We start from the raw sequence: 11,664 nt of genomic DNA, 5'->3' as shown, positions 1-11,664 counted from the left end.
TAAAATATATATTGGATATTTATTTATTTGACATTGTCTTTCTTTTCATAGAAGGATTGACTTCATAACCTAGCCTATCATTAATGGAAATTAAAATCCCAATGGCATATTTTTGGCCCTGCTATATAAGTCAATCTTTCCCTCAAATAATGTTTTCATGTCATTCCCTGTTCTTAGTGCACTGGTATCCTGGGAGCAGAATTAACTACACTTAAGGTTCAAAGGTCTCCAGATGCCCTGACCCAGAGACATGCCATTTTGGCAATGCCTGTTTTGACATCCTTGTTTCTTAGTGTGTAGATGAGAGGGTTGAGGACAGGAGTGAGGATGGCAAACACCACATTGCCCACAATGTGGAAGTCAAGGGGCAGGTCAGCCCTGTAGGCCACGTAGGATATGGCAATGGATGAGTAGTAGGTGCCAACCAATAGAAGGTGGGAGCTGCAGGTGGAGAAGGCTTTTGAGCGTCCTTCTCGGGAGCTGATGTGAAGCACTGAGGCCAGGATGCGGGCATAGGAGAGAAGCACCAGGAGAAGGGGCAGGAAGGATACCACCATGGCGATGCAGAAGCCCATGAAGGTCTGGGATGTGGTATCAGAGCAGGAGGCCTGGACCACAGCCAGGTGGTCGCAGAAGCAGTGGTAGATGTGAGCAATGTTGTCAAAGGCCATGTGGGATGTCTGCACCACTGCTGGGATGGGCAGGAGAAGGGCGGTGAGCCAGGCAATGGCTGCCAGAGCAGCATTGGTCTGTGGGGTCATGAGGACGGGGTAGTGCAGTGGGCGGCAGATAGCCACATAGCGATCATAGGCCATGACCACCAGGATGAAGGCTTCAGAGCAAGAGAAACTGTGAAAGAGATACATCTGCAGGAAACAGGCAGGGAAGCTGAGGAAATGGTCCCCAAGTAAGAGTAGGGACAGCATCTTGGGGACAGTAGAAGTAGTGAGAAGGATGTCCAAGGCAGAGAGGTTGATCAGGAAGAAGTACATGGGCTTGTGGAGGCTGGGCTCTGCAACCACGGCCACCAGGATTAGGGTGTTACCTGCAAGGATGAGTAGGTAGAAGAACAGGAAGACGAAAAAGACAGGGACAAAGAGGAACTCCTGGAGAGAGGGGATGCCTACAAGGTAGAATAGGGGTGAAGAATCTTTTGACACATTACAGGCTGTGCCATCCATGGGGGAACAGAGCTGTGTAACAAGGTGACAGGCAGCCAGAACACCTGGAAACCAGAGAAACCAGGAGTTTGGAGTGAGAATTCTGTACAGTTTAAATCATTTATGACCAAGTTTAGAGAACTGGTAATGCCCTCCAATATTGATTCTTTCAACTTAACACACCATTCGCTCCTTCCTTCTCCTATTAGTCATTTAGTAAGTGCATACAATGTGCAAGGCTGTGAGAAGGAGGACAAGGCATTCAAGGCCTCTGCTTAAAGCCTACTAAAGGATGGTATGTTTAAAAGCCAATCACACAGCTAATTGCCTAGTTACAACTGTGCTACATGCATTGAGAGAGCTTCTTCCTGGCCCGTGTCTGCTCCATGTCCCACACTATCTTTTGGGCATCAGACCTTAGATGAGCTCTTAAATCCTTACATTACTGTCTTTTCTTTTGCTCCTGCTTAAAGTTCTACTAAGTGATTTCACTATCACCACCAACGAATTAGAAAGGGTTGATTTTCCCAGGATTTTCTGTAACATGCTGCTGCTTGTCTACCCATTACCCGGGGAGTGGTTCCTCTCTCATTTTCCAGGTGCAGCAGCTCTGCCTGCCTCTCTCCCTACTGCGTGGTCCGAGTGCTCTCCCACTCAGGTCTCAGTGGTGGGAGGGACAAATGCCTTCTTGTTCCAGGACAGCTCTCTTCCTGATGGAGATCCCAAGCCGATAGTGGATCTTCCCACCACTCAGGGCACGCCCTGGGCCTATTGTCTTCCTTCCTCCTGGCTACTACACCCCAGTGGGTGTTTTGTTTAGTTCTTTTATGCCCACTCTGCCCTTGGCTCCTCTAAATACCAACTCAGAATAAGCCAGAAGGAGCTGTCGTGAGAGCCACTGTTGCTAGGAAGGACCCAGAGACCTGAAAGCTGTGACTTCCCCAAAACTAAAGAACCTTAAAACAGAAGTTGTCCACTGACTGTGCTGGGGTCAATGCCGGGACTGCTGGACTTGAGCCGAGGGAGTGCTGGCTAGTTCTGACCTCAGGATGACCGCTGATGCGTGGTCTAGGCGGCTTCCGACTTCCACCAGTGTCACTGCTGTTTGAACCCCAGTGATGCCACAAGCAGTTTCCTTTTGAATTCCTTAAAACTGCATCTATCTTCTTTCTTTTCTAAAGCAAATGAACAAAAACACAGCTCTTGTGTCCTAGAATCATGTAATTGCAGAACCAGAAAAAAAAGATATTTCAGTCTTTAATTCTAACCTAATTCCTCCTCCCCCCCCCCCCCCCGGCCCCTACTTCCCCATCACCTTTTATAATTTTCCTGGTTTGCTCTGATATTGATTTGGATTGTGCAGTCTGGCTTCTAGATTTGGAAGTGGTGACTGGCAAATGCTTTGTCTAAAACGAGCACAGGAGACTCAACCAACCTGTGTGTGTTCTCCTTGCAAAAAACCCTCAAACTTTCCCCCCCGCCCATGACCTGGGCAAGAGGGTAAGTCTGATTCTCTCCATTTTACGAGGTTATCCCTTAGCTAACCAGAACCCCATCCCAACAGCTTCAGTCACTAGGTTTTTCTCATATCTGAATGAAGGCAAAGTGCACTGCCCTGGGCCTTTGTGCTCTCAGAGAGGCAGTCACGGCTGATGGCCCCAGGCGAACGCAGAAACAGGACCAAAGCCAGAGGGGTCCTCAGGGGCCATCAACCTAGCTGCCCCTCTCCTGCCTCCTCTGTCCCACTACTTTGCAGGTGGAGGTAGGGATGCTGAGACCCGGGTGGAGAGCTGACACGTGCTTTTCACTGCCAGGCAGACTGGCATGTGCTGGGTCACCACAAGGCAGGGGGCACCAGCAATACTTCCTGAAAGAATTTCACGTTTGATATTTCAAAGCACCATTAACTGGATCAGAGCACATTATCTGAATTTGGCTTGATTTTCTTACACTTATTTTATAGGTTAGGGTCCTTTAAAAAAAAATGACATCTGTGTAATGCAGCCCTGTGCTTAGGGACTAAAGGAGGCATTCAGTCTTTCTGAGTTCCTGACCCTGGCTCTATATGTCCCATCCCCACATCTTGTCCCTGTCTCTCCACTCTGGTCTTTGCTGAGATTTGGCACTTTACCCCCAGTCCACTCACTTGCCAAGCCCTGTCCACCTTGGTGTCTCCCATGGTGTCCCCTTGTGTCTTTCAATCTGGCCTGGCAGAGAAGAGCCAGGCAGGTGCTGAGCTGTGGCCCATCAAACCCTCTAATCCCTCTTACAACTGGTTCTGTTGTGGCCCTCTCCCTCTACAGGGGGCTCCTTGGGACAGCACGTACCCCTCTACACACACATACACCTTCCCCCATCACCCCCCTGTCACCCCGGATCAACTTCTCGGTCTCTCCTAGAGCATCTCCTAATTAGGCTCTGGGATATGCTGATATGAGAACAGCATTATTAACAACCCTCAGGGGCTCCAAAACTTACACTCAATAGGGCAGCTTCTATTGGCGTTATTCTATCGGTCCTCAGAACAGCCAGCGGAGACAGCAGCCCAAGAGGAGAAAAGTAAGATCCAGAGAAGTGAAATGACTTAGTGTTGACGCTGATGTTTAGATCAGAGCTGCAAGTCAGACTCAAGGCTTAGTCCCAGGCCTGTGCTCGGCCGTATTTCATTGTGAGTAAGGGCAGAAGGTCTTAGGTAGAGTGTTGGATTTGAATACCAGTTTTAATATATTTTAGCTCTATCGCCTTAGGTAATTTAGTTAACCTCTGAGTTTCTCCAGCTGTAAAATGGAACATAACAATATTACCTATCTGAGAGTTTTGGGGAGGATTTCATGAGGTAAGGGTACTTGGGGTGAAACATGATTATTTGAAAATGATGCCAGGAGTTTTGTTTGTATACGATATTACCTGGCAATAGCCAGAGGAGATAAACTTTTTGCTTATATTCAACTTCCCAGGGGACTGCGGGTGTCCATCTCCTGCACAAGAAGATGCAACTTTTATGGATTCTTATGGTCTCTAGATGCCAGACAGCAGGGTTACCAGGAACTGTAGTCAACAGCTGGCATCTAAATTTGGACTGCTTAGTATCCAGTGGTTGGTTTGTCTGCTTATGAAGCTACTCTCCTTCTCCTTCCCCCCAAAAGGAAAACAATAGGGCTCGTGCTGTTATACCTGTATCTCAGGATGTATGTGTGTGACTGTTAGCAGCCAACGCTCAGCTGCTGGAGGGCAGGCCACCAGCTGTGTCTACTATAGTCTATCCCTTGAACCTTTCAGATTCATTTACTTATCACAAGAAGTTCACTCCATTTGAACAGAGGGTTTCCACAATTTGAAGGAAAATCTCTAAAAGGATTAATGGGATTAACTATTGCCCCTGATTCTACGGTCAGTTCCAAGGCTACAAATGATACTCATCGTCTCCACAACCCATTCTAGAGTGTTCCTCTTTCATTCCCCACTCAATCATTTGACTCAGTGTTCTTTGTTGCTAGATTTCCAGTTATTTCCAAGAATGGGTTAAGCCGCTGCTGGGGCTCTCTGCCTGTCTCAGTCTAACCTGGGTACCCTGTGACCTGCCTTTGAATTCTGTCTTTTGGTCATATTTAAAGGCCAACCATCCTGACTTGCCCAGAACTGCCTAGTTTGAGTACTGAAAGTCCCATGTCCCAAGGAATCACTCAGTTTCTGACAAACCCAGATGTTGGTCACTATAGAAGGGTAGAGGTATTAATAATATACGCCTTTAGTAGAAGGAGCCATTTCCCAAATGGAATCCAAGTTGAAGATGGATTCTCCCCCTACTGGGAAGAAACACTCCTGGTACCTCTCGTGTCACTCCACACATCCTCCCTTCGCCCGGCGGCTGTAGCTTGGCAGGTGCCACAGTTTAGCCATTTCATCCCCACATCCTGGAGCCTTGCTTCCTTGGCCCCAGCACAGAGGGCACCACAAAGGACTGAAAAGTCTCAGAACCAGAGTCAGGAGAGAGGGACAAGCACTCTGCAGGGAGCTCCTCTGCTCCCAGAAGCTGGTGCAAGTCAGCAAGCATCCATAGTGGTCCCAGACTCCCGAAGTGAGACTTTGCAACCCACAGAGCTGAGTGAGCTAAGGGAAGTGTTGACTTACTTTTTACATTGACTAAGCAATCCAGGGCCAGGTGACATTGACATTCAGATCACTGCCTCTCTGCCCCCACAAACTCTGGAGCTGTTCTATTTGGTTCTTCAAAGCCACCTCCAGGGTCACCCTCTTCTAACAAAATCCTTCTTATATCTCAGAATGTGAAAGAATGGAAATGGCCCTGTGGAGAGTTCAGGCCATGAGTCTTTCTTCACAAATGAAGAATCAGGCCAGGCTGGGGATGGGGGACAGCCCCGGGTCAGCAGCAGGCCAGAAACCAGTCTCCTGGCTCTGGCCTGGGACTCTTCCCGCCAAGCCAGGCCACCTGGACAATTCGGAAGCTCTGGTTTCCACCTGGGAAAAAAATTAGACCAAAGCTTTTATTTTCTGTTCTCCATTTCTTATGCTGATGCCAGATACTACAAATTTCTGTTTTGTTCTGAGGGTGTTTTCAAATAGTTTCAGATTGACTGGTTGCTAAATAGAAGTTCTACATGGCTAGAGAAAAAATTAATGTTCTTTTCAAGAAATGACTTAAAGCAAAGATGGGTTGGGTGCATCTGCATGGAACACGGTCATGGCAGCCAGGGCTCACCTGCCGGGCAGCAATGTTGTACACCTGCTGCCCGGTGAACCCAGCTCATAATGAACCCTCAACAAACACATTTAAGTAAGTGAATTAAGAAATGAATGAGTTAACCTAAGTTAAACTGAACTTTCCTCCATAATGGAGTAGTCAGAAAGAATTTTTCATTTCTTTTACATTAGCATCTCGATTGATACAAACCGCCTCTCCCTGTAAGGCTGCTCCCCACACTGGCTGGGCTGGGGAAGCTGGTTATGCAGCGTTTGCTGGGCAATCACAGAATGTCAGAGCCAGAATTGTCCTTAAAATGCAAGAAATGCTGTCCAGCCCCCACATCCCCCCATTTTTCAAATAAGAAAAGCCTAGGGAAAGGAGTGACTTGCTCAAGGTCACACAGGGAGTTGTTGGCAGAGTTGCACTAGAAGCTGGACTCCTGGCTCCTTCCCAGGGCTCCAAGGGGCCCCTTAGGGAGAGGCGCTGAGGTGTCCCTGTCTGGCTGTCCAGATCATTCTGAGTGTTGTCAGCCTGTTTCCCTCACCTGCCTGGAGGTTCCTCAGGGCTGGAGGTTGGCTCTGATTCCTTTCTTATAAAACCAGAGTCTCAGTGGGGCCCAGCACCTTGCTTCTCAGGATTCACACAGCCAGAAACTGGAGCATGGCTGTCCTGACCACCTCTGGTCATTTTCTCTAGCATTCCTGCAGAAGCAGACCATACATGATGTTGTGAAGCATTCTGGTCCTGCTCCCTCATTGTGGCTGATAGGGTGAGGGAGGCAAGAGGGGAGCAATGACCTGGCCAGCATCACACAGTTAGCAAGTCTGCAGCAGAGCCATCCAGGCCAGAATGCTATACTTGGAGCAGAAATATTTTAGTCCATCTCCCTTCTCTTAGAACCCCTGTCATAGTGGGGTAAGTGTCCTTCACTGCCTGTCCCCTAAATTCTGCCCTCCCAGATCCTTGTCTCTCACTGGGCTCTACCAACTCTGGGCACTTTCTTTGTAGACTTCATACCTGAGACCTCTGCAAGGTGGCCCACCTCACCTGCACCCAGGCCACTCCAACTGCTCCCTCCTCTCGCCAAGCCAGCGCTGCTTCAGTGGGTGGGACCAGGTTGGGGCTGAGCCTGGTCCCATTAAACCTCCAGGTCTTGCCCATCCTTAGTTTGCTGGGGCCCTGCCCCCTGAGGTCCTCTTCTACTGGGGCCCCGAGTAATGTTTTTCTGGGGATTCCCAAGTGGCTAGTTAGCAGCTACCACTTAGCTTTGATGATATTAGAACAAGACTGATAGTCCTCAGAGGGGCACAGCACACTGTGGTCTACGGAGCTTTTCCCACCTACTGAGCAGCAATTGGTATCCCCGTGTGACAGACAAGGAAACCAAGGCTCAGAGGTGAGTAGGTTTGCCCTTGTCACACAATAAGCCAAGGACAAGGCAGGATCTGAGATCTCAGATTTGCTAACTCTCAGTTTAGCCATGGAGCCAACCAACCACACAAATGGAAAAAAAAAAAAAAGCTATGAAAATTCTCTATGTAAATGTAACATGCTATGTGATTGGCCAGGGGATGATGGTGCTGGTAGGGACCCTTTGAGTGTTTTAAAGCTAGAGGAACAAGTGTGACAGCCTGAAAAGCCTCTCAGTTTCCCAAATCTTCACTCATTTGCCCTTTCTTGCCCACTCTCATTCTTTCATATATATATATTTTTTTTCAAAAAAAAAAAATATATATATATTGTATTTTTCTGAAGTTGGAAATGGGGAGGCAGTCAGACAGACTCCCGCATGCGCCCGACCAGGATCCACCCGGCATGCCCACCAGAGGGCAATGCTCTGCCCATCTGGGGCTTTGCTCTGTTGCAACCAGAGCCATTCTAGCACCTGAGGCAGACGCCATGGAGCCATCCTCAGGGCCCGGGCAAACTTTGCTCCAATGGAGCCTTGGCTGCGGGAGGGGAAGAGAGAGACAGAGAGGAAGGAGAGGGGGAGGGGTGGAGAAGCAGATGGGCGCTTCTCCTGTGTGCCCTGGCTGGGAATCGAACCCAGGACTCCCACACGCCAGGCCGACGCTCTACCACTGAGCCAACTGGCCAGGGCCCTTTCATAGATATCTTATAACTCTAAAGCCAACCTCTTCCAGGAAACCTTCTGTAACTTCACTTTCCTCCAGCCCCCAGTACTCTTGCTCTCCTTTGGATTAACCAGACCTGGCTGCATAGCCTGCCCATTTTAAAGATTAAGGAAATTGAGGCTCGTCATTCATTCCACAGTGAATGAAACTGGCTTTTTGCTGGGTGCCTGATCACTGTGAATTGACACAATCTAGAGGGAGAGCCAATGAAAAAGCTGATTGCCAATTATATTCAGTGTGATCTGTGCTACTATAGAGTTGAAGGGCTCAGAGGAAGAAACAGAGTGGGCTTGGATCATAGAAGACATTTTTCATGTAGGTATGAATTATAAGCAGATGAGAAGAGCACTCTAGACCAATAAGGCAGGGACAAAGTCAAGAAGAGGCAAAAAAAAAAAAAAAAGCAGTAGGTGTACTAGAGGGCAGATACAAATGTGTTTGGAATGCAATATTGAGGGAGAGACTGGGATTCTCAAAGGATGAGACTAAAGAGGTTGGCAGGGTCCAGAGTGAGCAGGGTCTCAAATTCTAAGCCAGAGAATAAGAACTTAGGACAAGGACATTTGAGAGCCAGGGCCAGACTTTAGGCAGAGGAATAATAGTCAGCTGCATGTTTCAAAAAGATCACACTCACTCCTACATGCAGAATGGATTTGAGTGGGAGAGGTTAGAGACAGGGAAACCGGGCAGGGAGCTGGATAGCAAGGAGAGGAAGAGGGAGAAGATGATAATGATGACAGAAGCCACTGCCCTTTACTGAGTGCTTACTTGTGCTAGTGACTGTGTCCAGGTAGTCACAGATGTTATTTCAGTCCATCTGAGCAGTGGTTTTTATGATTCTTACTTTTATAGATGAGGAAATTCAGAGAAGTTAAGTAAGTAAGCCTATTTTGGTCCCACCTCTGGGCCAACATAAGTCGCTGTTAGAATCCTATCTACTTCTAAGGACCACACTTCTTAACTATCAAGGTTTAGAGAAATGTTTGAGGCAGAATAGTCAGAATTTGATAACTGCATATGGAAGCATCCAAGATGGCACTCAGCATTCCAGTTTGGCTAACAAGGCAGATGGTGGCAGTACTGACTGAGATGGAGAACATGGTGGTGGGTGGTGGGCAGTGTAAATGGGACGAAGGGTTAGGAAGAAGACACTGAGTTTGGCTTTAAACATGTGGCATTTGAGGAGCCTGTGGGGCATCCAAGTGAGGATTTCTGGCAGATATTTGTGAGTCTCTGTCTGAAGCTCAGGAGAGAGCTGAGTTGCAGACAAAGACTTGGGATGTCTATGTTCTATGGAGCTTAGAGAGACTGTAGAGTGAGAAGAACAGAACCTTGGAGGAAACCGGGATAAAACTGAGGCAGGAAAAGAAGTGTCTGCAAAAATGCTGAGAAAAAAATTGTTGGAGAGAGTGAAGCAAAGCCAGGAGAGTATGATAGCACAGCAGTACTGATAATAACCTGATGGTCCTTCTTTTATATGTTATGTTCAGTAACTCCAAAGCTGCTGATAGGAAAGAGCAATATAATAATAATGGGTATATCAGCTGAACCTGTGGTGGCACAGTGGATAAAGTATCAACCTATAACACTGAAGTTGCCAGTTCAAAACCCCAAGCTTGCCTGGTCAAGGTACATATGGGAGTTGATGCTTCCTGCTCCTGCACCATCTCTCTCTTTCCCTCCTCTCTCTCTAAAAAAATAAATAAATAAATAAAATCTTAAAAATAAATAAGTAAATAAAATAATTAGTATATCAGAAGAAGAAGAGAGGGAGAAGGGAAGGAGGAGCTTATTCAAATAAATAGTTGATGGGAACTTCCCAAGCCTATGGAGAGGGTTATAGCCTTGAATCTAAGAAGCAAACAGAACAACGAGTTACCTCAACCCAAACAAACCTACTCCAAGGCACATCATAATAAAATTGTCAAAACCAATGACAAAGAAAGAATCCTCAAGGCAGCTAGGGAAAACAAGAACATAACATATAAAGGAAGGCCCATCAGGTTATTATCAGACTTCTCAGCAGTAGCTCTACAAGCCAGAAGAGAGTGGACCCAAACATTCAAAGTACTGAAAGAGAGAAATTACCAGCCATGAATACTATATCCATCAAAGGTATCTTCCATATATGAAGGAGAAATAAAAAACTTCTACAGACACAGAGAATCTGAGGGAATTTATCACCAGAAAATGTCCACTGCAGGAAATACTCAAGGGGGTTAGTCTACCAGATGCAAAGAACAGAACAAATAAAAACTATAAGTAAAATCTCCAACAAGATCACAATAAAAACAAGGATAATTCGTGTCAACAATAACATAAAAGGGGAGAGGATAAAGATCTGCAGTAGCAAAGAAGGATGGATTGCAGAAGCAATCATAAGACAAAGAACTCTTTGTATATATGTCAATTTTTTCACTTAATAACCTAATGGTAACCACCCACAGAAAAACCACTACTGAAACACACAGCTTAAAAAAAAGAAGAAATGAACCTGACCAGGTGGTGGCGCAGTGGATAGAGCGTCGGACTGGGATGCAGAGGACCCAGGTTCGAGATCCTGAGGTCACCAGTTTGAGCACAGGCTCATCTGGTTAGAGCAAAAAGCCCACCAGCTTGAACCCAAGGTCACTGGCTCCAGCAAGGGGTTACTCGGTCTGCGGAAGGCCCACGGTCAAGGCCCATATGAGAAAGCAATCAATGAACAACTAAGGTGTCACAATGTGCAACGAAAAACTAATAATTGATGCTTCTTATCTCTCTCCATTCCTGTCTGTCTGTCCCTGTCTATCCTTCTCTCTGCTTACTCTCTGTCTCTGTAAAAAAAATAAACAAATAAAAAAATTTTTTTTAATTAAAAAAAAAGAAGAAACAAGAAAGAAGTATGGAATACCACCAAACAAACACAACCGACAGAAACTCAAAAGAGAAGAACCAAATGAGACATAGAGCTACCAGATAACAAAATATAAAATGGTTATAGAAAATCCTCAAGTGTCATTAATTACCATAAATGTAAATGGACTAAATTCACCAATAACAAGGCACAGAGTAGCAGATTGGATCAAAAACCCAAACATATGCTGCCTTCAAGAGATACATCCAAGCTGTAAGGACAAAAGTAGATTCAAAGTGAAAGGTTGAAAAACAATTCTCCAAACAAATAACATCCAAAACAAAGCAAGTGTAGCCATACTCATATCTGACATTACTGACTTCAAGGCAATAAATATAACCAAAGACAAAGATGAACATTTCATAATAATAAAGAGGACATTTATCAAAAAGACATAACACTTCTTGAGATATATGCACTGAACCAGGTAGTACCAAAATATATAACATCTATTAAGTGATCTAATAATAGAAAAAGACAAAAATATATTCATACTTGGAGATCTCAACACATAATTGATGGCTTCAGATAGATCATTCAAACAGAAAATCAATGAAGAAATATCAGCCTTAAATGACACACTAGGCCAAATGGACATAATAGACATCTACAGGATATTCTATTCCAGAACATCAGATTATACATTCTTCTCCAGTGTGCATGAAACATTCTCAAGACTAGACCATATGTTGGGCCACAAAACTGACATCAACAAATTCAGAAAGATTGAAATTATACCAAGCATATTTTCTGACCTTAAAGCTTTGA

General features: G+C 45.8%; 1 protein-coding gene across 1 annotated transcript; it reads right to left on the bottom strand.

Annotated features, from left to right (window-relative positions):
• Window positions 1-218: 218 nt before the first annotated feature.
• On the bottom strand, window positions 219-1,190 carry LOC136319578 (olfactory receptor 2AT4-like). Its single transcript, XM_066252773.1, has one exon. It carries the CDS (start codon window positions 1,179-1,181, stop codon window positions 219-221), a length of 963 nt encoding a protein of 320 aa, XP_066108870.1. The 5' UTR covers window positions 1,182-1,190.
• Between the last annotated feature and the right edge of the window lie 10,474 nt (window positions 1,191-11,664).

The sequence above is a fragment of the Saccopteryx bilineata genome, chromosome 1, assembly GCF_036850765.1.
Source record: "Saccopteryx bilineata isolate mSacBil1 chromosome 1, mSacBil1_pri_phased_curated, whole genome shotgun sequence".
Lineage (NCBI taxonomy): Eukaryota > Metazoa > Chordata > Mammalia > Chiroptera > Emballonuridae > Saccopteryx > Saccopteryx bilineata.
This window is presented reverse-complemented; position numbering and strand designations above follow the sequence as displayed.